This window comes from Mustela nigripes, chromosome 1 (assembly GCF_022355385.1).
Source record: "Mustela nigripes isolate SB6536 chromosome 1, MUSNIG.SB6536, whole genome shotgun sequence".
Classification (NCBI taxonomy): domain Eukaryota; kingdom Metazoa; phylum Chordata; class Mammalia; order Carnivora; family Mustelidae; genus Mustela; species Mustela nigripes.
This window is the reverse complement of record NC_081557.1, coordinates 214,448,789-214,475,295: the sequence shown is the minus strand read 5'-3', so window position 1 is coordinate 214,475,295 and position 26,507 is coordinate 214,448,789. Positions and strand designations below refer to the sequence as shown.

The window sequence follows — 26,507 nt, the reverse complement described above, 5'->3', positions numbered from 1 at the left end:
AGAAATTTGGAAAGGTTTCTTGTCTCCAGGTTGCATTCCAGAGGGTGTCTCCTCACAAGAGGGGTAGCTGTCATCTGAGGCATCCCTGTACAGCAAGGGATGACTGGGAGGGGTCTGGTTCCCATGGCTCCCCCATGTCCCACTTTGATCTAATGTTAGACTTGTAATTTTCCTGCTTCACTTGCTGCTAAATTTGACTTTTCTAACCCAGCAATGGATGTGCTTTTCTGACTCTCTGCCTTCTTGGGTTGTTGACCACAGGCATTTTGGGGGAGAACTCTTGTCTTCCCTCTGTCTTTGTAACCATGCTGTCTTAGAGTAAACTGTGTGTGTTTCATGAAGGATTCGCTGATGGTCAAAAGAGAGTACAGCCTATCACCCTGAAATTTTCTGTCAGGCCCTCTAGAGCCTGGTCTCAGCAGGCACATGACTTGGAACATATGATTAGGTCAGACAACAACAGTTTAGAAACTTTGTGAACTCAGGACAGGATCACCAGTTTCTTAGAAAATTCCTGGTAAGTGCTCACTGGCCCCTAGCCTGATTTGACTCGTCCATTTTATCCAAGCTACTTAAATATTTATTTACATCACAGGCACTTTTAATGAGTTAGCATTCCATTTCCCTCCAAGCCTCATGCGATACCTGTTCTCGTTGAGGCCCATTTTTGCCATCTGTCCCGACATGGCAGTCATGTTGATGTTTGTGCTGCATTTTGACCCCATGGGAACAATACCCTTGTCAAGAGCTAATTTTGTCATCTGTGTGAATCCCAAACTGCAGGAAATAGGAAGGAAATGCTTGCCAAAGTAGTCTTCAAAATTCCCGAATACACTCAAACACCAATTTGGAGAACTACACATCACTTACTCACTTATTTTTTATTTTTCTCAGTCAGTTTTGAGTACCAGTTTTGAGTACTCCAGGCACTTCGGCAGTATACAAGTGCAGAACTTACCTCCAGACTTGCGAAGGTAATGCATTGCAAGGTAACAAGTAAAGGAGGTTGATTTTGCACCCGCATTTTTAGGGCTTGGGGATGTGCTAGGAAGATCCAGAGATGGGAAACTGTTAGGGACAGGAAAGGACAGGTACACTGGGAGGAGAGGCCGAGTCCAGGTAACTGTGAGTGGTCAGACTAAGCAGTGCAAACTAGCTTTGGGAGGATTTCTTAGGAATGCTTTTACCTGCATCTGTGACAGACTACCTAACAGTGGCTTAAACAGGTTTGAAAAGTTTTTTGACAAGTCTAGAGAAGGGAGATCACTTTTGTTCCAGCTGATTAATGAAGCCAGTCTGGACTCAGAATCCTTTTTATGTTTCCATTTTGCCATCATTGGTAAATTGGCTTTCAGTCCTCTTGCTTGTTGCCTTTTAATAGAAAGATGACAGCTGCGACCTCAGGCGATGCCTCTGCATTATCACCCAAAAGAAGAGGAGACAGTGCCACCACTTGAATGTCCCTTTTATAAAGAATTAGAAGCTTTCCCAGATGTGCTCCTGCACACTTCCTTTTGTGTGTGTCTTATTGGCCAGAGTGAGTTCCACAGGCATCCCCAGCTGCCTAGGAGACTAAGGGCAGTGGATGTAATACTTCTCCAATAAAGGAAATGACAGATCGAGAATGGTGATTGGGTTAGTCACCCCTCACAGCTCTGCTTCTGAAAAATTCAAATAGCGATGATCAACATAGATTAGCAATAAGAGAAGCAAAAAAGGCTCAAGATCTTTCCATGTGCCTAATCTTTCTTTGGATTAAAATAAATTGATTTATCTATTTTACCTCTTAAGGAAAAAGTGTGTTAGATACATGTCAGGGGTAGGTTGTGATTATTAAGAAGACTTTTATAAAAATTCCTTCCTTTCCATTACTTCCATATGTTTATGTAACTGCTTGTCATAAAAGGTAGAACTAAAACAAAAATATATACATATATATATTTTTTAAAGATTTTATTTATTTGACAGACAGATCACAAGTAGGCGTGGGGGGTGGAACAGGCTCCCTGCTGAGCAGAGAGCCCGATGCGGGGCTCGATCCGAGGGCCCTGGGATCATGACCCAAGCCAAAGGCAGAGGCCTTAACCCACTGAGCTACCCAGGCACCCCAAAACAAAAATATATTTTTAACTTCTCCTTACCTTGTAATTTTCTGCTTTTTGGCATTTTTTTCATTTCGTTCTTACCATAGTTATTTAATACTTTTTTTTCAAAAATGAAACTCAACCTCTTAGTCTTCAGTGGAACTGCTTTGTTGTCTTAAGAATCTAGTAAATTTGGGGACGCCTGGGTGGTTCAGTTGGTTGGGCATCTGCCTTCAGCTCAGGTCATGATCCCAGGGTTCTGGGATCAAGTCCCACATCGGACTCCCTGCTTGGCAGGGATCTGCTTCTCCTTCTGCGTGCTGCTCCTCCTGTTTGTGTGCACATACACGCTTGCTCTCTCTCTCTCTCTGACAAATAAAATGAATAAAATCTTAAAAAATCTAGTAAATTTTCCTAAGCTTTAAATTTGTTGGGTGTTAAGTATTGCTGTGGGTATAGACTGTTGTTATTTGTCCACATAGACTATTGCTGTTATTGAAATGGACAAAGTTTACCATGATACAGGAAATTGGGGTTCAGGATTCAGTAATGTTAACTTTTCTTCTCAGCTCTGCAGGTGATAGGCTAGTGGCCTGATCAAGGCATTGAACTTCCCTAGGCTTTGACTTTCTTTGTCAGAGACTATGTGGTTGGACTGGGACATCTTGAGAGAGCTGATAGTCCATGACTCTGAATGAGTTTGCATGTGAGGAGCAGAGGAAACAGGAGCAAATGGGAAGCTTCACAAAAAGGGAAATTGTACTTACCTAGGGGAGGAACTTAGAGTTGCTTTCTTGAGGGTTCAGGGTCGGGGGTAGGGGAGGTAGTATTTGGAAAAAATAATTCACAAGTCATTTTCAAAACAATGAATTTATTCAAAATATCATAGAAAGGCTTTTCATTGTTTCTGTGTGAGTGTGTATAAACAAAAGATAGTCACAGCCATCATTTCACCTTTATTTCAGGAAAAACAGTCCTGGGATTTCATGGTGAAACTGTATTGAGAACTTACCCAGACCCACGTGTATGGCAGCAATTTCTTGGGCATCCTGCTCAGTTGCTAATTTCAAGGAAGTGAGTTTGGGGAATCATTCCCCTCAGTTCTTCTTATGATGCAACTCTTGTCTGTGACAATCCCTGACTCAAAAGTCCTACCACAAGCCTGCTCAGAAGTCAGAAAATCATGGGGATCTGCATTTCTCAGAATCTAGCATCTGGGCAGCCTAGGCCGATATTCCTCCGGTTCTGAGGTTTATTACCCCCTGCTTGGAGTCAGAGGCCTGACTCTGCAACAGTCTTAGCCTTTCTTAACTCTCTTGGAGGACAGGGCCCGTTTAACAACAGCACCAGCAGCCCTCTCCAGAAGTGGGACTTGGAGGTGATGGGGGAGCAGCCCGGCATCCAGGGCCTCATGGCCTGGGACCCCGCTACCTGTTGGACATATAGGACCCATGCGGAGGTTCTAGGACAACCAGCCGAAGACTTTAGGCTCTACCCCATTCACTGATGTAGTTAAAACATAGCTTGTGAACTTGGCACCATGGGCTTGTGTTTATCTTTTTGAATCAGTAACTTACTTCTCTTGTGTTAGCGTTGGAAAGAGTTTTAAATCTCTTTTCTTCCCTCTTTCCATTGTGCTGTAGCAGACCATTATCCTTCTTCTCTGTCTCGCTGCTTACTCAGCCTGCTGTAGTGTGCTGATCACTCCCTAAAAAAGGAGGTTTGAGCTGAGAAGTGGTGTGGTGGTGTGATCATGGCCGGCAGCAGCTGCCACACCTCTGTTCCTCAGCCTGACTCGCAGATGTGCCTTAGGTCCTCAGGGCATGCCCAGCCCACTGCAGCGCTGTTTGCTTTTTGCAAATGTCAAGTCATGGTCCCTGCCTCAAGGTTTGGTGGGAGTATTCAAGAAATTAATGTTGGCCAAGTGCTTACAGTATAACGGTATTTGACATGACTGTAAAAGAAGCAAGAAAAATCCAAGGACCTTTCCATGTATATAGTCTTTCTACAAATTAAAATCTTTAATTTATTTCTTTATTTGCCTCTTAAGAAATTTATTCCTTATGTTAAAATACATGTCAGGTGTAGATTGTGATTATTATGAAGGCTTTCATCCATATTACTTTGTTTTCTGCGGTTACATACTTATACGCATTGTTGCTTGTTATAAAGGCCCCTGTGTCCCGGTAATCATTGTTTGCCTCTTCCTGGAGTACAGACTTCTTGAGGGTATGAATTTTTGAATTCAGGTGAATAAAACTTATTATAGGGATGACCTTGAAGCAGTAATTGCTTTCAAAGTCAGTCATTTGTAAACTTTAAATTTATAAAGTATTCTCCTAAGAATGTTAATCCTTTCTTCTAATAATGGATCTCTGCATGTGGGTTTGTTAAGAACTCCTGGAACACGGGATAAAGGTATATGTTCCTTAGTAATTACTGAAGATGGTTTTTGTCCCTCTTCTATGTAATGATCACATTCTGGCCACACAGCCTCCCGCTCACGCTGCACCTGAGCATGCTCTTCTCTTTGTTTGAATTTCTGTTCCTTCTTACTGCCTGCCAAAATCTAGTGCCCTCTTATCTCCTCTGTGGGAGTACTTTGCTAACTCTGTTCCTCCTCCTCTGGGTGCACGGTCCCCAGTTTCACCCCTGTTCCTGCCCACCCTGCCCAGACTTCATTTCTTCTCCAGTGTCTCTGGAACACATCATTCACCAGCACTTACTGCACGGTCTGTCCAGCTTACTAGATTATAAATTCTTGGGGGAAGATATCCTTCCTAATGACCTTTAATCCCCAGTATAGAATTGAGCCAGATGTGGTCTCTGCTCTTTCAGGAGACCTGAGCTTTGTAAATTGTGAGACCAGATTAAAAAAGGGAAACACTGCTTCCTGCTTTGCTCCAGGTCAGCCAGCCCCCACCAGTGGGTGCTGTGTGATGGTCATGGTGGAGGAGATGGTATTCAGAATTGCCAAGAGATGGTTTGTGTAATTCATAGAGGCATATTCCACAATTGTGCTATTTTAACTTTAGCCATAAAATTTTATTCATTTTGAAATCTCAAAAGGAAGACAGGGTATTTTGTTAAAAATGGACAGATTTTTAAAAGGTTAAGAAACCCTGCTTCATTCTCCAGGGAGAGAGGTTGGTGTTTTTATTTATTTCTTTTGAGGTGAGTCACTTTCAAATGATGAAGAGTCATAGTACTAGATCCAAAATGAATGTGGGAAGAGTTGGTTGTGGAAATGTTCACTAGCCTGTGATGTTTCGTGGAGCACCTAATAGAATCAGTGCCATTTTGTAGTTTTCTTAACATTGAAGTTCAGATGTTTAAACCTATGTTAAATCTTTTTTTTCTTTTCTTTCTTTCTTTTTTTTTTTTTTAAATATGTATAAGGGGCATCTGGTGACTCAGTGGATTAAGCCTCTGCCTTCGGCTCAGGTCATGATCTCAGGATCCTGGGAACGAGCCCCACATTGGGCTCTCTGCTCAGCGGGGAGTCTGCTTCCCCCTCCTCTGTCTCCCTTTCTGCCTACTTGTGATCTCTCACTCTGTCAAATAAATAAATAAAATCTTTAAAAATATATATGTATAAGGCCAAATCCAGTAGCAGGGTTGAGGCTGGAAGGATGAGTAACAGGTGTCATAATAGAAACAGTGCTTCCATTTTCAGAGTTGTGTCTTCTGCAGGCTGAAGTCTGACCCTGCCTCTGCTGCTAACAAACCAGGCAGGCTCTTGAATCTCACTGCAGAGCAGGGGTGAGAGGGTGCTTCTTGCCTCTCAGAGTGGAGGGGAGGATAGACTGAGACCGTGGGCACAGTGCCCAGGTGCACTGCGCAGTACCTGTACAACTTGCGAAGTCCTTCCGGACGAGAGCTCCTGCAAGACAGAAAGGCCAGCTGACATTTCTGTCCTTTTGGTGTTTCTAATTACAGGTTTTTTTAATTCTAAAGAGTCACAAGAGCTATCTTATTAATTAAGCAGATTATTTTGAAATAATTATTTGCCCATGTAAATTTTAAGAAATCCCTACTCTGAGAATGAATTTTAAGAGAAGTATTCTCAAATTGAATATCTGCAGTTTGTGTCTCAGTGTTTTTCGTTCATTTTTGTACAAAGAGCTTCCTAGTGTGCTCTTACTCTGAAATTCTCCGCAAAGCTCCCTGTAGCCATTTTGAACTGTCTTCACTGCCCATGTGGCTGCCCATGAAGGAACCTGTTTTTTCAGACAGTGAGTTACCACCCTACATTGGGTTGAGAATTTAGTGAGACCGGCATTGTTTTATAAAGGGGAAGTAGAAAATAATCAACCTGTATTCCACAGACTAAAAGTTAATCTTACTTTGGTGAAATCTTTCTTTTGGGTTTTTGCCTGTATATAAATGCTTTGAGTTTTTTGAAAACATAGAGTGTTTTTCTCTTGGTGAATCCTGGTTAGAGCTTGAATCCTCCTAATTGGGTAGTTTGCTTCTTTACAAGACTTTGACTTTTTTTTTCTTTTCTAAGACTCTGGTTTTCTTAAAATAGTGGTCAGACATTTTACTCAGCTATCATAGTCTGCCACATGAGAGCTGCACAATATTTAAGAGAAAAGGAGGAAGAACTCAAAGACAAGTGTTAGCCCTAGGAAGGTTTCCCACAGAAGGGTGTACAGCATTGTGTCTTCTTCCACCCTGCGAGAATGCACAGACTGGAGGAGCAAAAGCCATAAATTCCAGTGTTTGATTTTTCTTGAAATATTTTCATCATGCTTTGTCATGCATAGTAACTGAAGGTGTGAAAGTACATATTATGCCCATAATATACACCCAAAGCTTTTAGTTCTTAGTAGCTTATTTTCAAAGTTAGCAATAAATCTAAATATGTGAAATTTATTTGCCTTTTATAAGTTTGATTCATTAAATATCTGTTTGCATTTTTTATGACACTAGGCAAATTAGCAAGCGTTAGCACAAAGATAATTGTGTTAACCCCCATGCCTGGTAAAAGTAGGGGTAAGTCTCTTTGCTCTGGGGAAACTGCTTTAGAGAGAGAGTGCAGGGCCTGGGGTCAGGCAGACTCGGGCTTGAACGCCAGCCAGTTCCTTTACTCTGACCCCAGCCTTGGGCAGGCAGGCATTCAGCTTCAGAGCTGTGGTTTCCTCAGGTGTCAACTAGGGATAGTAATAACTGCCTCAAAGAGCTGTCAGGAAGGTTAAGTAGCAGGCTCTTCCACCATGTTGGGAAGATGGAGCACAGAAGCCACTGCTGTCCAGCCCCTCCAAACTTGGGCGGTTTGGGGGTGGCGTGGGGTTCACATGAATTAACTGAGAGATGCCCATGTGGTGTCCTGCAGGCTGTCCGGCTCATCCTGCACCTGGCATGGTATCTTTACCTTTTTCAAGAATGAATGTTTTTATGGATCCATCTTGTTCACTTTATTAGAGATTTTCTTACTCTCATCTGTAACGGATTTACAGGATCTGGTGCCTTATGAGGAAGGACACCATTCTGAGCAGCAGGCACTCAGTCAAGTCCACGCTCCCACATTTCCAAACCCTGAAAGACATTTCTGTTGCTTTTCTTGTGTGTTGTGTCTTCTCACTACACGAGTGCTTTCTCTCTACCCAGCTGCAGTGTCCACAAACCACAGCCACTTGCTTTCCCTCCAGTTTTATGTGCCAGTCTATTACACTGATGGCTCCACACCATCCACGGTCAGCATCCCATGTGAGATTATTGCTTGCCCACTTAGTTTGCTGGGCTACTTTAAAGTGTGTGAAGAGGAGGGCCCGGTAGACTTCTGTTACCACTGTGCACCATGAACAATGAGAATATGGATTCTAAGCCAAAGAAAGATAGCTGTATTATTCTTCTTTAAGGGAGAGATTTAGTTTCCATAATTTCTTTCCTCTGCTCTTGCTCTGCTTCTTCCTCTGGAAGCCTCTTCCTTCTCCTGCCCAGTCTGCCCTCTCTCCATGTGGCAGTCGCCCTCATCTTCCCAGATGTCTTTATGGGTCTCCTCTGGAGCTTTTTCTAGATCTCCCCATTTTGGTTTGGCCATTCTCTCTCTAGGGCTCCCCTGTTCATTGAAAACTTAGTTCTGTCATAGCAGCAGTCTCTGTGTGGGTGGCTCTGTGCTAAAATGTGAATGAGCTTAGTGAGTGCGGAAACCCCATCCTGGTGTCCTGCCTGGCTTTTTGCCTGCTGGGCTGAGCATGTTACTTGGCCCATCTTAGCAGCTTTGTAGATGTTGGGTGAATGAGTAATGTGCTCATCCCCAGGGGAAGGTCAGGAGAAAGACAAAACCACTTACTCTCCTTCCCAGTATGTGATCCCTTATTGCATACACTCTGAGATACCTTCTGGGATGTGCAGGGTTCTATTAGTTTCTGCCTTAGTAGTGCAGCCAGCAGTCCACCAGAAACAGGGAAAGGCTTCTTGGTGACAGGGGAGTAACAAATATGGGCCACCAGCTTTCTGTGGACCATGCTGTCTTCTGCAACACTCCTTTGTATGTAGAACAAGGAATCAGATACAGGACTTTAGCTATGCTGGTGACAGACAGGATGCCTGACTGGCCAGCAGCCTTGGAGGGAAGACTAATGTGGTTTGTAGCATATGACTTGGTACTTTTGTTGGTCTTTGTAGTGAATCCAAATTGTTTTTTAAAAAAACCTCTTAGGTTCAGGGCGCCTGGGTAGCTCAGTGGGTTAAGCCGCTGCCTTCGCTTCGGGTCATGATCTCAGGGTCTTGGGATCGAGTCCCGCGTTGGGCTCTCTGCTCAGCAGGGAGCCTGCTTCCCTCTCTCTCTCTCTCTCTCTGCCTGCCTCTCTGTCTACTTGTGATTTCTCTAGGTCAAATAAATAAATAAATAAATCTTCTTTAAAAAAGCTCTTAGGTTCTCTATATTCTGATTGAGAAATCTGGCCCATACATGTACATACTCTTTTGAGACATTCTTGCAAAAAGTTAATAAAATGTGTCCTTTCTTTTAAAGGTTTGCTGGGGCTGCTGTCACAAAGTGCTGCAGACCAGGCAGCTTAAACCACAGAAAATTTTCTCACAGTTCTGGAGGCTGGGAATCCAGATCATGATGCCAACAGTGTTGATTTCCTTCGAGGCCTCTTTCCTTGGGCTTATAGAAGGTGTCTTCTCCCTGTGTCTTTGTATCATCTTTCCTCTGTCCCTATCTGTGTCCAGATTTCCTCATCTAATAAGGACACAAATCACATTCGGTTAGGACTCACTCTAATGACTTCATTTTAATTTAATTACCTCTTTCAAGAACCTGTATCCAAACATGGTCCACATTCTGAGGTACTGGTGGTTAGGACTTCAACATAGGAATTTTGGGTGGACATAATTCTGTCCATAACATTGTGGATTTTAACTACTTAATAAATTTGTGTAGGACACTGCATTGCCTGAGGTTACATGGAGTGTTTTGTGGGAGGGCACGTAGAACACACCATGTTTGTGTATCAGACATAGAGAAAGTCATTGCTCCTCCAGTAGCAGAGTGTGGTAGCATGGGTGTGGCAACTTGCCCAAGCCATCAAAAGACTCCATCCTCCTGTGAAATACAGTCCTGCATTTAATGGGACAAAGGTATAATTTTACAGGAAAATAGGAAGGACGGGACAAGTGCACAAAAAAGGGGAAGAGGTACAAACGCTAGCAGCTATTCCTCCAATTAATAATGCCTTCTGAGTACAGCAAATTTAAGTGCACATGAAATTACGTTAAAATTAGTAATCATTTTATACATCTGTGGCATAAAGACACTATTTGAAGCATCTTTCTCAGTCTTTCCTGTCCATGAAGCACTCTGATACATAGAGACAGCAAAGTCCTTGAGAGTCATGAAAGGTTCTAGCTGAAAGATTTTCTACAGTATCTTTACAGTTTGAGGAAGTCCATATGAGGTGTTTCAGAGCTGTGGTTGAGGGCAGATTATCTCTTGAGTAATTGACTTTTCTGGGTGGTAAACCAAAGGCTCTGGGAGAAGAACTACAAACTTGCACTTTGAAGAGGACTTTTCATTAAATGTGGCACATGTACCCCGTCCAGTGACTAACTTGTTATTCACATAGCTAAGTTACGAGGAAAGAATCCCCAACATTGTTTAGAAATTCCTCTTTTGAAATCTTCATCAACAGTTATTTAGAGAATATTTATTTTACGTTTTGTTTTTTTGTTTTCTTCTCTTTTTTTAAAATCCAGCTCATGGTTTTTGGAATCTTTCTGTGCCTGGATGCATTTCTGTATGTGTTCACCCTGCTTCCTTTAAGAGTTTTCCTGGCACTATTCAGGCTCTTCACTCTGCCTTGCTATGGCTTAAGGTAAGTTTAAGATCGTGAGCATTTCAAATGTTTAAATTATTTTTGCTACTCATAAAAGTAGTATTTTACTACTTGTAGTTGTTAAAGTAAATAGTCACTTGGATAGATTTTGCAGAATAGGGGTAATTTATACAGTTTCATTCATACTTTGGCCTTAATGCATGAACTAATGCTGTTTATCTTTTTAATGAATATTATATAATGTACTTATATAATATTTGTACTTTTTCCATGCATATGTTTTTTCCAAATGGTTTTGAACTAGAACTTTGCTTTGGCCAGTACAGTAATATTAATCATGCAGGCGGCCACATAGAAGAGTGGGAAGGCATGGGGACTAAGAGCCAAGGACCCGGTAGCTACTATGCTACTCACCTAGTATATTTGTGTTCGTGAAGTCCCTTGACCTCTGAGGCATCGTCTTGGGTTCTGGGCTGGGAGTTCAGAATCTCCTAAGGAGCTCTTACTTGAGGAGCTCCTCTTCTTCTCATTTAAGAATCACTGTCTTAGTGGCCTGGGGAGCCTTAGTTAAAGACTTCCGATGAGACTCCTTCTGATTTGTGAATGCAGAACACTCAAGAAAACCATTGGCCTGGTGGGAAGGCTAAGATAGCCCAGCCTCGCATTGATTAGCTGGTGAGGTGTGGGCAGCTGTTTAACTTCTCTATTCTCTAAGCCTGTTTCCACATCACAGTAAAAAGGGGATGTTGAGAGCCTAGCCTAGTCTACCACAAAGATGGGAGGTGTAAAAAGAATACCCAGCAGGGTGCCTATTCACAGTAGACCAGAACAAATATTAGTTTCCTTCCTTTTTTTTATCAAAACTAGGAACAGGAAGATGAAAATGTTAAGCTTACATGAATCTTAATGCTTTATTGGTCTTGAGGTTAGAAGTTTGGGTTTTACAGTTTTCTTTTTTTGTACAGACATGTCAACATGTCTCCACTCTGTGGAGTCATTCTCTAGTATATTATTTTACAGTTCTTAGGATAGTTGCCCAAATGACATTTCTCACATGGATCACTTTTCTAGACGCATTTCATTCTGAAAAAGTTTTAAAATGCTGAAGTGCACAATAATAAGTAACCTCATTTAACTATAAAGTAGGTGATTATTTTTTGGTATATGAAAATATAATTAATGTAATTATCAATGACTTAACCATGGAAACTGAGGTAAAATATTGATGGTCAATATACAAAATTATGTGTTGAGTTTTTTAAATGACTAAAGTCTTAGAAGATTCTCTTTTAAAGTGGTAAATGGCATATACTTAATACTTACTAAGCAGTGAATAACATACAGTCCCTTTAGAAGTAAACCTTAAACAGTTTCAATAGGGAAGAAATCCTTGCAATATAAATTGGAAGAATTTATGGTCGTGATGATCATATTATGAAAAGAGAAAAATTCTTTGCTGGATTACGTGGAGTAAAACAATGGTCATCAACCATGATCACATCACTGTTCTTTGTGATACTTGACATGCTGTAGCCCTGCCTACCAGAATGAGAGAATTATGTGGCATATTTTTTTAATTACATGTTAGTCAAGTGGAAGACTTTTAGGGATATAATCATCAGCTTTAGGATAGTCAAGTATATATACCTTTGGGAGAATTTTTAATGCTGTATTCTTAGTAGCAAACCTTTTTTTTTTAAGACATCTGTAGCATGATACTTTTAACATTAACAAAGCCAAATCTCATATATTTTTTTCTTTTATCACTGGGGGCTCAATAAAATTATGGTTATTTTAGTTTTGAGAAAACCAGAGAAAGTATCTAATAAGACATCACTAACTATAAATCTTCATGTGGACTGCATAGCCTAGATGGACACATAGACATTTGGATAGAGCCATGTGAAGCTACCAGACATAAAATAACTAATGCCACATAGAGGTGTTCACATCTGCACTGTGAGCTAAATTAACTTTTTAGTTATTCTTGGATCAACAGTGTGCTCCAGCCTATCTCTAAGTGAATGGCTTTCAAAGACAGAGGGTATTACATATGGCTGTTGGCATGATGAGATAAAACATTATAGGGAAATATATCCTAAGAACTCTCTTCTAAAGTGGGTCCTTCCCTGGGTATGTTAGTACACAGTGGTTGCTCATTGAATGAGGGACAGCGGTGATTTGTCAGTGTTTCCGAAGTTCCTTTTTAGGCTCTGTTTGAAGACCCATCTGGTTATTGTACAAGACATGTAGAACTGTGTCATTTTGAGTGTTCCTTGTCACTGGGGAGAAGCAGGGCACCCAAATCGTATGAGAGAAGTCTTTCAGTGTTTGTTCTGAAAACTAAAAGGGATGCTGCACAGAACTGCCACACTTCGGGCCTCGCCTCCCATTTGCTTTGTTGTGAGTGTCCGATGGATCCTGGAGCCAACCTTTTCTAGATATTTTAAGATTTTTTTTTTTTTTAGCTATAAAGTAGAGGTGGTTGCTTTTGTATATTACTTTAAAATACTTTCAGTCTAAATTGAGTAGCGTTTCAAAACAAAATTAAAATGTGTTCTATTGTCAAGGTTTTAGAGCTAAAATGACACCAGAGGGCAGTGTGTCACCCCACATGTAAGACGGTTCCCTTGTCCTATGAAAACCATTCGTGCTATTTCTGCAGTTTGGACCAACTGAACAATTACATTTTAGGCGGTCACTGATAAATATATGATGTGTATATATAATGTGGAATGCAGTTAAAATTACATAATAGAACTTTAGGAACTTTCTATATTCTGTGCAAGTGTAGGCCAGAATACACAGAATGTGAAAATACTGCCTTACTGTCTTAGTATTAAGTATGCTTTATCAAAACTGAGTAATCTGTGCTTAGAGTAGTGTGCATTGCAATTTATAGTTTCCTAGAGAGCAGTTTAGAAAATGGTGTCTTTTTGAGCATTATTTTTAAAACTACCAAATTTGAAGTGCTTAAAACTTGAACTATAACAAGAAATATTATAGTAATAAAGCTATTACTAATATTATGTCTAAGACCTTTTCAATATTTTAGGAATATAAAAATACATTTATTTTAACAAAATTATTATTTAGAAATAGCCAAAATCTGCCTTCTTATACCTTTTCTTTCAACATTCTCTACTTCCATTAAAGGTTGATTTGTCTCACCTGTAGCTGTGCTATGTTCCATCTTTTTCAGCAAGCAAAAAGTGCTCTTTCCTTCAGTCTGACTTTTATTTTTTCAAAGGGATAGAAAGAAATTAAAAGAAAAATAAAGAAGTCGATTGTGGGGTTTTTTTTTCTTCTTTTTTTTCTTATCGTTACATTCCTATATGTCTTTTTATAAGAAAGTCACTATGCTCCTACTCTCTTAGTTCTTTTTAATTATCCCCTCGAAAAGGGGGTAAAGGATATTTATCAGAGTAATCAAGATGCTGACATGAAAACCATGATCTTGCAGTGTCTAGTACTGTCCGTTTTCTTATGACATCAATAGTTGTGTCAAGTTGTAGCCTTCTTTCCATATTTGTGAGTAGAGTGCTTGCCTCTTCTGCTTGCAGAGTTGTGTCTGGTACAGCATGCATGAGTGGCTTTGGAAAACTGACAGCCTCCCAGAATTTCTGCTTTAGAATTTATTCTTTGGACCTATTTCTAAATATCCTGTAAACTTGCCATGGTTTTTGGGTTTGGCCACTTTTGACAACTTAGTACACAAGAACTCGGCCTTTCACTAAAGCTAAGTGCCAGAGGAATCCTGCTGGCCCTTAGGAGAACCCAGCATTCATTGTGACTACCCCACTGGCTGGCACTTGGCCAGCTTTGATCCTGTTAAAATATTGTTCATTTAAGAAGTTGGCAGCGTGATTGTTTTGACTTGGTAGGTGTGTTTGTGTTGCCTACAAAGAGTCACTGCTTCCATAAAAAATTTAATAATCTCAGGAATACTTATTTGAAAACCTTTTACTAATGAATTAACAATCTTGAAAAGTCTTCGCTCCCAGCTATTTTGTTGGAGACTAAAGTAAATAGAAAAATATATCCAGATTGTTTAAAAATAGATCCGTGTGTTTCTTCCCTCTTTTGCATTTAAGGTAGTATCATTATCTTGGAAAGATATCCAAGAAACTTGAATATTTTCAATGACATGGAAATCGGAATTAAATTTTGATTCATTTGATTCATTGTATGAGGTACGAGTGTTTCTTGGAAGAATGAAAATATTTCATTGTTTAGAAGAGTAGACTGCTCTGTATTATGTTAAAGAGGTATCAGACCTCATTTTTCCAAGTTTGCTTATAGAATAAATAAAATAACTAATTGTGGAAGTATTTTTTATTTACCTGGCATTTTTATGAATCTTCTCTGCTCAAACCTGTGACTTCACTTTGTGTTTTAGAATTCTCCATAACATTTGAGTTAAAAGTTGAGGGAGATTGTAGAGAAAACAGTGCTATCTGGTGCCAAGAACTGAGTTACTTTTGAAAACTTTGCTCAGATATTTTAGATGGTAATAAGTGTAGAGTAGGCTTAGGTAATAGATTCAATGTTTTTCTTTTACTATCAGAGCAAATAAAATCTGTACAAACAAATTTTCTGATCGCACTTTGGTTTTAGGCTTTAGAATGCTTACTTGAGGTTTTGTGGACTTATTTGTGTTAAAGAGGCAATAGTGTCTTTTTCCTCTGAGAGTTTACCCCACAGAAAGACTTTTATCTCTCAGAAGAATAGTGAATTTCAAATGCTTGAGAGTTTCTTAACCTGTTAGACTTCCTCTGTATGCCTTACTTCCTTCAAGATTTTCACCCAAAATTCACTTCACACACACACACACACACACACACACACGATTTTTCTCTTCAACATAAACCTCAATTGTGCCCTAAATGGTTTAATATCACCCTATAACACGTGAAGGGAGAGCCCTTGGTGGCTTTCTTTGGGGAAACAAATATGTTTGCAATTTCCTCTTACCAGGGTTGATCTGCGTGGGAGATATGTAGAGAGCAGTATATTTGTTTTATTAGAGAGTCTTCATAAATCAGGTTTTGTTGTCCCCTGTTTCCTCACCATGGCACTCTAAGTAGCGTAGCAACATTACAACCTTCTCTCTTTCTTTCTCTCTCGTGAATCAGACCGAAGGGAGGAGCACTTTCACTTCCTTTATAGAATGGAATGTGGTGTCACAGGGACTCCTTGTGGTGAGTAAACCCTGATTTTTCCTTCTCTACTCTTGGCCAAATTGACATCCATGCAAACAGATAATATAATGGAAACAACAAAAACAGCGTAGGCAGACATAACCATTTAAATGAGAATGGACACCTGAGGAAAACGTGGTCTCTATCCTTACTTAGTCCTAAAGCTTTGTCCACATTTTTGCAAAATTTGACCATGATCTTACCTAATACAGAAAAATCACTCAATCAAATGATCTTCAATTACTCTTGCTGCTCTAGACCTTGAGAGCAAGTACTTTTTCTCTAATGCTGTAGCAGTCAACTGAGCTTATAATAAGTTCCTTCCATGTAAGCAGTTTTTATTTTGCATTACTCCATAGCTTTATTAAACCAGTTGGGTTTTTTCCTAGTATAGTCTGAAATTATTTTAAAGCCCAAAGAAAGACTTTAATCATTCAGCCTCAGGACTTAGTAATTTTTCTACTATATGTTGGGGAAATTTAAGATTTAAAATACTGTTTTCTTTCTTTCTTTCTTTCTTTCTTTCTTTCTTTTAAAGATTTTATTTATTCATTTGACAGCACAAGCAAGGGGAGTGGGCAGATAGAGGAGAGGGAGAAGCAGGCTCCCCGCTGAGTAGGGAGCCAGATGCAGGGTTCAATCACAGGACCTTGGGCTCATGACCCAATCCGAAGACAGATGCTTAACCAACAGAGCCACCCAGACACCCCAAAAATACCATTTTCTAATTAAGGAAAACATCTTAATCTCAATACTTCATTTGAATTTACTTCAAGATTATAAAAGGACTTCTTTTTTTAAAATGGGAACCATATTGAATATTTTACTTTTTCTTACTTTACATTCTTTCATGTATACAACAAATAGTAAAAGTGTTAAAAGTGAAAGAAAAAAAGATTCAGTCTGTGTATTTTATAATGAAATATCTCATGCCGATAGCTTGACACATTTCTACACCAATTTGAAAATCAACCAGGCAGGGATTATCCCATTTTTCTTACACATCTATGTTGCCTTTTCTTTTTTCTTGATCTTTTTCTATGCTGCCAGTTTTTACTTTAATCTTAGCATGTTACCTCCTGCCACTGAGCAGGAGGAGGAAACCTAGTAGATCATCTCTGCCCACTGCATTGTTCTGTTCCCATGAATCTCCAAGCCCTTTGAAACAAGCAGTGCTTTAATTGACAATTGCGCATATCCAGTGGAAGTATTTGAATGACTAAGAGATGAAACTTAGAAATGAGAAAATGTGGTTTCTGTCTGAGTGGCTTAACATGAGAACTTAAAAAATATTTTAAGTTCCGCTGAATATCTTGTTTAATGTTAACTTGTCTTGCCATAACTCACAGCCAAACCTGTGAATTAGGTTAGTGGGTTTTTCACTTTGTCCAGTAGTTTATTCCACTTATTTATGTGTTCATGTGAGATGTCCAGCATTTGCAAAATGAATTGCTAGTAACTACCGTTTAATAGACGTTTATAAGGAAGAACTTGAATGTGAAACTGTTGTTTGACAGCCAATTCCAAGTTGATTGGCAGGCTGTAAATAAGCTTCTTATGGAGTTGGAAATGCTTATCAGATAGTCATCTAAAAATATCCTGACAGAGAAAACAAATACTGGGACTGGTTCAAGTTCTTTTAATCCTGCGAATTTATTTTGAGGTCAGGTCTTTTCTTACTCACAGATGCTACGAGAGATATAGATGTCTACTAAGGTGCCACCTTGGAAATAGTTTTTATTTTTGCAACCTTTTTTTACAGGGACGTTTATAGGAAAACAAGAGTCTGTTTCTTAGGAGTTCTGCTGCTTTTATTCTTTATTTGAATAATATTCCTTAAAATCAGAGTCATCTCTGGAGCAACCACTTTGGATGTTAGCAAAGGAGATTTTTGCCAGAGCAGGGAGCACACAGAGAGCCATGGATCCAGTGAAATATGGTCCTGTTTTTTTTTCTCTTTTTAGAAATGAAAAATAAAAATGAGCTGTCAGCACAGTGATGTTATATCATATTAAATTATACTGAAAGAGAAAGGGTACTGAGTTGTTTATTTAAAAGTTCTTTTAAAGAAAAGTCTCAAAAAACAAAAACAAACCAAAAAAAAAAAAAAAAAAAAAAAGGAAAGTCTCAAATGGTAGATGGTAGTAATGAACATGCCTTCTAGAGCCAGACTGCCAAGGTTCAGATCCCCGCTCCTCCACCCCTTGATTTAATAACTGTCCAGCTGTGGGTACATTCCTGATTGCACCTTGCCTCATCTGTAAAACTGAGATGATCTATATAGTACCTTGCCCACAGGATTATTGTGAAAACTGAAATGAGTATATTCCAAGTGCCTAGAACCAGTGCCTGCCACATAGTAACTGAAAATTGTAGCATAAGGTGTTTGTAAAACTTTATTGTGGTTTTACAACCTGGTTTGATCCTAGGCAAGATAAAGCTAAATTAAAGTTGTTTCTGCTTGCTTGATTTTTAAATTTTTATCATCTTAGTTCAAAATGTGTCATACTGTGTTATTTGGGTATATCTATTTCCAATGTTTGTTAGCTCTAATTTGCAGCGATGTCTTGTAATTGATACACCCTTCCTTCATAGACACACATTATCACATTGACCCTTTGTTGTATATGTTTATGAAGACACACAATTGGATATGATATATATAAAAGCCCTTTGTCTCTTAAATAAAATTATTTTGGCTGAGATCACTTAACTAAATAGATGCCAGTCTGCTACCAAAAGCTCCAAGTATAGTTTTCTTTAATTAGTTATCAAAGTCACCTTAGTAATTAATGCAGATTAATTAATACTGCCCTACTTTGGGTACCTATCATTTTCTTTAATTCATAACGTGTGACCTATAGTTCCTAACTACAAAGGCCCACGCCTCTTGGTGATTTGTGGTATTTGGCATTTGCAGAGCTGCACCTGCACTTCAGAGGAAAAGTGGGCTGCTGTAGTCCATACTGATGCCAGCTTGTCCCTCTGCTGTCTCAGGACAGAGTCACACAGGCCAGCAGCCCAGAGTGTTCAGAATGCCTCCTCCTCTCATTGTTTGAATGAAAAACATGCTTCCCCCCACTCAACAAATGTACTATCTCTTCTGTTTTTAATTTTGTAGGGTGGGAGCAGAGAATTGCCTTGATGAGGGAATAACCCTAGGCAGAGATCTGTGTTCTGGGCTGGGTGTTTGGGAGACATAGGTGAAGATCCCTCTGGTTCCATGAGGAGAAACGGGCCAGCATCCACTTGGGTTGGGAGAGAGGAACAGCACTGGAGAAGAGTCAGGGGGACAGGCAAATGGTGCTGGAGATTGATCAACTTTGTCCTTGATGCAATTTTCCCCAAAATTTCAGCTGCTAAGAATAATTTTACTTGGTTTATCAGTTTATAATGCTGGTGTCAAGACATAGGGTCTGACATAGACAAATTCTGACCTGTCTTCCCATATGAACTCACTGGATCAGCCCAGTGTCTTCCCATCTACTTATAAACCTTTGTGGACTTAGTTCTCACAGAACTTACCTCTTTTCAGGATTTTTGCAGTATCCTGTATTTTTTCTGTGAACAGATCAATTTCATGTCTGACTAAAAACCATGTGTGTTGTGCACTGTGGAAAACAAGAATGAGGTTCTGTATCACCTGCTCACAGAGCTGCTATTGCAAGCCTCGTTTATAACTAACGTTTCACTGTTTTTGTAAAACAGTGTTTCAGGTAACAGTTTGGAAGACCTATCCTTGTTGAACCCTGCAAGGCTCTCTCGAGGAGAAGAGCCTTGATCTGAATGTGGACAGTGGTTAGGGAATAGAGAAGATGTGAAGACCTCAGAATGTCGAGATTCAGCTGGAAAATGAGCTCACCCCCTTAGGTAGTTGCTAGAACATTGTCACGATGGTGAGAATGAAGAGATTCTGTAACTCCTGAAGAAAGTGCTGGAGGCTTTTTATTGATTACATAAAAGCTTCCCAAACAGGAGATGGAGCATTTCCTGTCTTGAGGAATTCGCCTGCAGTAGAGCAAGCTGCTTTCCATTCCAGCCACAGGAGTTTCATATCTACTGAAAGAAATCATAAATTTCTGCTCTTCTTTGTAGTTTTTCTGTGTCTTAGTCAGATGTTTCCATGCACAATTTAGGTTTTGCTCTTCACACTCTGACCTTGAAGTGTAAGGGTGGAAACTTCTCCTTTTTCCCATCTAGTTTCTTCTGCTGGTCCAATAATTAGATTGTCATAAAACAGATTCACAGGGGAAAAATACAATTTCATACATACAGGAACTCATAAAAATAGGCAACTGAAGTAAGTAGGCAGGACACTTTTATACCTTTAAAACAAAGAGATAATAAATTTATGAAGAATTAACAAGATGGAGAAGTTTAGGGTTGGGATAGCAAATTAATAAAGAAGTGACAAGTGTTGTTTGTACAGCCTTCTCAGCCCTGAATTTCTTCTCTCTGGTGGTAAGGATGCCTTCTCTGCCCAGGGGAGGGTGCCATTCCCTAGGGAATTTAGCTCCCACTTTGAAGGGGACAGAAGAGGTCAGAGTGTCCTTCTTACACCAGCTGTTTCTTACATAATTTTAATTCAAAATAAGATGCCATAGTAGCATATTTTGAGGTGGACTGCCTTGAACCCTATCCTGAAGTAAGCAGTGGTTCTCCTAGTAGTAATTAGGAAAAAACTAGTTTCAGCTCCTGTCAAGCAAGAAAAAGATAGGAGGGGAGAATTCACAGGAAATATAAATAACTTAAATATATAGAGAAATGTACTTTCCTAAAGGGAAGAATTAACTGAAACTATGCTAGATGCCATTTCAACAGTGGAATTGGCAGATAGCCAGCAGCCAATCAACCTGGATTGCAGCATGTCCACTGCAGCCTTCCCCAGGAGCTGCTAGTGGATGTGGACATTGGCACAGCCATTGCAGAGGGTAGTTCACTGCTTCTCTTGAGGGAACATACCCTCCGACTATAGGAATTTATTCTACGGGTACATTTTCACATACAAGGCATGACATGCACATGACATCATGGTTCATAGTTGCAGAATACTGGCCATCTGCCAGGGCGTTCCATGAATTACCGCACATCCACACAGTGGACCCCGATGCCATCATAGAAATAGGTACTCCTCGTGCAGTGACATGGAGAAACCTGCTCCGCTAGTAAATAAAAAGTGCAGAGTGCTACCTGTGTGTGGAAAGGGCTGAGCCAGTGGGCTGCCGGGCTTCAAGATGAGGTTAGAAGGAACTCCATTGCTTCAAAGCACGTTGTCGGCAGATGCCCGCCCTCTGTGTTTCCTTGTTAAGAGGACCCACTTCTGCTTGTAATTCTGGTTTAACATTTTTGTTGTTGTTTTTGGGCAGAAAACTTCACGTGGTTGAGTAGTCAGTATATCTTGTTAGTTCCTAGAAGAGTGACTGAATTCTCATTATTATCTCTGTATGCTCGTATATGTCCAGTAAAGATGATTTCAAGAGCATGTAAAGTAAAACTCATGCTTTTATTACATCTTATGTATTTCAGGGACAGACGTTTGCTTCAGCCTGCTCAGGTGTGTGACATTCTGAAGGGTGTCATTTTGGTGATCTGCTATTTTATGATGCACTACGTTGACTACTCCATGATGTATCACCTGATAAGGGGGCAGTCAGTCATCAAGCTCTACATCATCTACAATATGCTCGAGGTGATTGAAGGCCCTCCTGTACCCGCACAGTCAGCCTAGCCTCCCAACCACACAGGCTTGGTCAAGGTGCAGACTTTGAACCCAATGATACAGAATATTCACCCGACGACTCTAGTATTGGGACAAAATCTAATGCAGATTCTGATTAGGTAGTTCTGGGCTGAGACTGGACAATCTCGTTCTCACGAGATGGTACCTACTGCTGGTCCTTGGTCCCCAGGGCATGATGCATCCTCAAGTAGGAGAGAAAGGTACCTGCTGTCTAGAGACTTTTTAGTTAGTACCCCCTTGAGAATGTAAGTTATCATATGGTGGGGTGATTTGTTTGCATATTCATTGGAATATTCATTGGAAACCCATGTATACATCTTACTAAAACTTTAAAAATTATGAAAAAAATGTTAGGATTGTATATACATTTGCTATAATAGATTTACATTTAAAATGCTTTGGAATTTTTACATAGAGCGAGTAAACATAAGTTTCTCAGTTTCTCCAAGTACTTAGTATTTTTTTTAAATGATTTTATTTATTTGAGAGAGAGACAGAGATAACGAGAGAGAGCATGAGTGGGGAGGAGGAGTAGAAGAAGCAGGCTCAATCCCAGGACCCTGGGATTATGACCTGAGCCAAAGGCAGATGCTTAACCAATTGAGCCACCCAGGTACCCCAGTATTTTTAATGCAGTAAATTTCACTTTACAGCAGTCAACATGTGAGAACCTGCTGTCATGCAAAAAATAAGCAGCTACACAAAGAAAAAAAAAAAACATGCTTTGCTATATAGGCAGAATTTTAATCAGTTCTTAAAATAGTTACTCTAGGGGCACCTGGGTGGCTCAGTGGGTTGGGGCCTCTGCCTTCGGCTCAGGTTATGATCCCGGGGTCCTGGGATCAAGCCCCGCATCGGGCTCTCTACTCAGCAGGGAGCCTGCTTTCCCTTCCTATGTCTCTGCCTGCCTCTCTGCCTACTTATGATCTCTATCTGTCAAATAAATAAATAAGTAAATCTTTAAAAAAAAAAAATAGTTACTCTAGGTTATATAATAAAACTTTTGAGATTCACATGCATTTTTCTCTATTACTCTTTAGGGATACAAATAAGGTCTACTTATCTTTTAATTTAGCTGGGAAAGGATTTTTCCTAATGAGTGGGCAGAAGGAGGGATGTAGGGGGCTGCTGGCCTTTCTGCTCTGAGGCTATATTGCTATGGTAGATGAGGGCTTTCTTCACAGAAGCCATAGAACTCTGGCCATCCCAGTTACTCCTCAATTCATTGACCAACATGTTTTAAAACCACACCCCAGCTTCCTGATTCTACACTCATTGCCTTTGCTCCTGCTCTGCCCCCTCCACCCCCCCAAGTAGGATGCACCACATAGGATGCAGACAGTGTGGGTGAAGTGTGAAAGGCGGAGTAGTCATCCTCTCACAGAAAAGCCTGGGCTCATCTCGCTCCTTCTGTAGCCTACCAGTCTCCTTCACTGCCTTTCCTTTTAAGGTATTGCAGGTGATGCAAGCTTCTCCCTACCCCCACACGTAATGCATGTGCCCCTAGTTTACAAAACCCTCTACAGGGTGGCCTCAACACTGTTATTAGAGAATAGGCCTCAAGGAAAAGGGTCCACAAATTGCTGATCAGAATGGCTGAAATGCATATTCGCTTTGCAGACTATACTCGTTGATGTAGTTTTGGCATAGTGGAGATAAACCATCTCTGACCCAACCCCACTTCTTCCACTTACTGACTCACTGCCCTGGACATGGGTACTAGTTGCTGAGTGTCTCTAACTCTTCCTGTTTCATCTGTGAATGCAAGTGCTAGGGGAATTGTGAGTGTGTGGTGAAGCAGTGTATAGGCAGGGCTTAGCACAGTACCAGACATGTGTTGGGTGCCCCCTAAACAGTGGGTCACTATTATGCCTGCATTTGACAATTTAATTGAATTGAATTGAATCGAAATTTACTGTGTGCCAAGCACTGCCTTAGGCCCTGAAGATCCAGAGGTGAGTAAAGCCTGTTCTTAAGGAGCTTATGTTTTGCAGGTGGAAAAGAGACTATAAACCAGGAGGTATTTGGAAGTGATAAATACCTTAATGCAAAAGAACAGGGTGATGGATTAGAGACTGAGGGAGCCAGAGATCGACGGCCTGGGTGTGATTGTAACATTCTAGCCAAAGCCTGTATAATATATACTCTCCTTTCTTTTTTATGTGCTGCTTTTTTTCATCATACTCTATTCATGGATATCGATACCTAAAAATGTCATTTGGAAGTAAATCTGCATATTATATACTCTGTGATTAATCTAAAACAAATTAGAGTTACAGCTGTCTACAAATATTAGGTGCAAATACAGTGGGTCTTAAAAGACTTAAGTTCGAATCCTGAATCTGAATTTAAAGAATTAAAATCAGAAAGACTATGATTTTGATGTGCTTCTCCCTTTTATTTTTGCCACTATGTAATACTCTTCTTGTTATAAATATATAGCTAATTAGACAAAGTCTAATTCAAATAATGCAAGATTTCAAGCACTCACTTTGTGTCAGAGAGTAAAGAGATCCCTGCTCTTTTGTGGCTTGCCTTATAGTGAGATTTAAAAAGTCAGAGCTCCAGTATTTTTGAGTTGCATCTGAGTTTGAGTAACATATTTAGGTGGAATGTTAAAAAACACTTTTCAGAAAAAGAAAAAAAATTTTCCAATAATTTTTCTCTTTAGGTAGCAGATCGTCTGTTTTCATCATTTGGACAAGATATATTAGATGCTCTCTATTGGACAGCAACAGAACCTAAAGAAAGAAAAAGAGCCCATATCGGAGTGATTCCTCACTTTTTCATGGCTGTTCTCTATGTCTGTATCCTTTAGAATTACTGGAAATTTCAAGTCAGTACATATTCTACATTATTTTATTCGACTAGCTATTTCTCAAATTTAAAGGTGTATGTGAACGTGTGTGTGTGTGTGTGTATGTGTGTGTCCTGAAGATTAATGTGAAATGTCTGCTTTCTTTTAATAAATTGGTTATAGTAGTTACTGTGAATTAAAAAGCCTCATGTATGTTTGATCCCTTTAACTGGTAGAAAACAGTTCTAGTCTCAATGTGACTGATTATATGGAAGAACTTGAGAAGCTAGGTTTGTATTTATACATACTTTATAGAGATCCACATAACTTTCATGCCCATACTGAAATTGTTTGGAAGTTATCTTTAAGCCTATGGATGTTTTGTTAAAATCTAGGATTTAAAATGTATGTGGTTCATCTAGAGGTAAAATTTGAAATTGTTTGGGGAGGAATTTTGGAATTTTTATCTCCTCTGCTCCCCACACCGCTTCTTAAAACTTTTCTTTTGAAAAGTTAAAGGCTTTACTATATAAACTGTTTGTGTGCATGTATGTAGCCATCTGTGTATTTGTACACACACATGCATAGTTACACTTAAGTTCCATATGGGGTCCAGATTCATTCACAGGAATGTGTACTGTCCCTGAATTTGTCATGCCTGAAAATATTGGATTAATACTTGGAAAGTTAAGGGGCTCAGTGGGAAGATTTCTATAAGCATAAAAGTTTGTTCTAAGTATGTGGAGTAAAACAGTGTTCTCATTTAAATAAACTATTCTATGTGCAATATGAATATAATTCTGCAACTTGAGAATATCTTCAAAAATGACATCTAAAGAAGAATCTCAATTATCAGACATTTCTTGTCATCTTACATCCCCACGCCAACGCCCTGCAGAACTGAAGAAGCCAGTTGCTTCCAGACTTCTACTTTGTGTTCTTTTCTATTCTAGAATGTAAATCAGCTAAGTCTCTTTTTCAGTATTTACCATAGTTTATTCCACTTATTAGAAACTTTTTTGAGGGCCTGTTTCCCACATCTTTTGCCAAATGCCAGAAGTCCAGAAAGAACAAGATAACCATCTTCCAGGACTCACAGTCTAAGTGAATAGATGCCCAGAGGCTCATTTCTGCTTTTGTTTCAGGTGGGTCCTGTACATCTTAGCTGGCAGATTTGTATCAACTATAGCTAACAAGGTAATAAAACACTAACACAAGACTGGATTTAGAAAGCATAATGATCCCTCCCATTGTTCACTTTCTAAATTGTATAGTTTCATATACTAATACAAAAACAGACAAGCTTTTTCCTTGACATCATTCACTGCTAGTTTTGCATGCAATTCTTATCATGGTTCAAGCAACAACTCTCAATGTGGCTTTTAACTCGCACAACAAGTCACTGCTTACCATCATGATGTCTAATAATGTAAGTATAAGATTTTATTTTATAATTTTGAGGTTATATGGGCACTTTAATGGCAATATTGTGGATGAATAAAATTATTTTTTAAATGTTATTTACTGTCCAGGAAATTTTATATGTATCTTGTCCATTTTTTAAACTGTTACAGTGATAAACGTGATATTTTTGTTTACTATTTCAGTTTGTTGAAATTAAAGGAAGTGTTTTCAAGAAGTTTGAAAAGAACAATCTTTTTCAGATGTCGAATAGTGGTATGTACACTTAGCTTCTACATGCAGCTTTATGCAGTATGATTTTGCAATTTATTTTGAATCTCTGTGTCACATTTCCTCTGGGCTACTGCTTCTTTGACTTAGCTGTGCTTTCTCTTACTCCCTTAACATCTTTACCAGGTTTTCTTATTATCATAGTTATTATAATCTCCAAATATTTCAATGTGATAGTTGTATAGCACCATACCATTCTTCCAGAGCTTGTTATTAACCCAAAAATTTCTTCATAGCAGATGATATTCCATTTCGTAGATGTAGAAACTAGCACACAGAGAACATAGTTTGACTTCCCCAAGGTCACCCACACAAATGTCAAGAACAGAGTTATGACTGTAAACCTCAGATTGTCTCTCTGTGCTCACCTTTTTCATTTATGCCTTACTGGCTCCTTACTAACCCTAAGAAGAGTGAAAGCAAATCTGTCCCTGGAAACATTATCTTTTGTATCATAGTTACAAAAATCAAAGCAGCATAATGTCTTTGTTTTCAAAGTATAGCCTGTGGAACCCTGGAAGGGCATCCCTGAGACCCTGCAGTGAAGTTCACAAAGTCAAGAACATTTCATGAGAATATGAAGACATAATTTATCTCTCACCATGTTGACATGGGGGTGAAAGAGTCCTGATGAGATACCAGTACCCACCCCCCAGAGTGGCGAGTGGCTGCTCCCGTAGTCTACCACTGATAAACACTAGCAGG

General features: G+C 39.6%; 1 protein-coding gene across 2 annotated transcripts in view; it reads left to right on the top strand.

Moving 5' to 3' along the window:
* TAPT1 (transmembrane anterior posterior transformation 1) overlaps positions 1 to 26,507 on the top strand; it is a 58,578-nt gene that overhangs the window by 16,957 nt on the left and 15,114 nt on the right. For both annotated transcript variants that reach the window (XM_059381344.1, XM_059381352.1), the window contains 5 exons: positions 10,293 to 10,411; positions 21,100 to 21,262; positions 23,985 to 24,120; positions 25,442 to 25,539; positions 25,718 to 25,787. In XM_059381344.1, the coding sequence (XP_059237327.1) occupies positions 10,293 to 10,411; positions 21,100 to 21,262; positions 23,985 to 24,120; positions 25,442 to 25,539; positions 25,718 to 25,787 (586 nt within the window). The remainder of the gene's footprint in view (positions 1 to 10,292; positions 10,412 to 21,099; positions 21,263 to 23,984; positions 24,121 to 25,441; positions 25,540 to 25,717; positions 25,788 to 26,507) is intronic.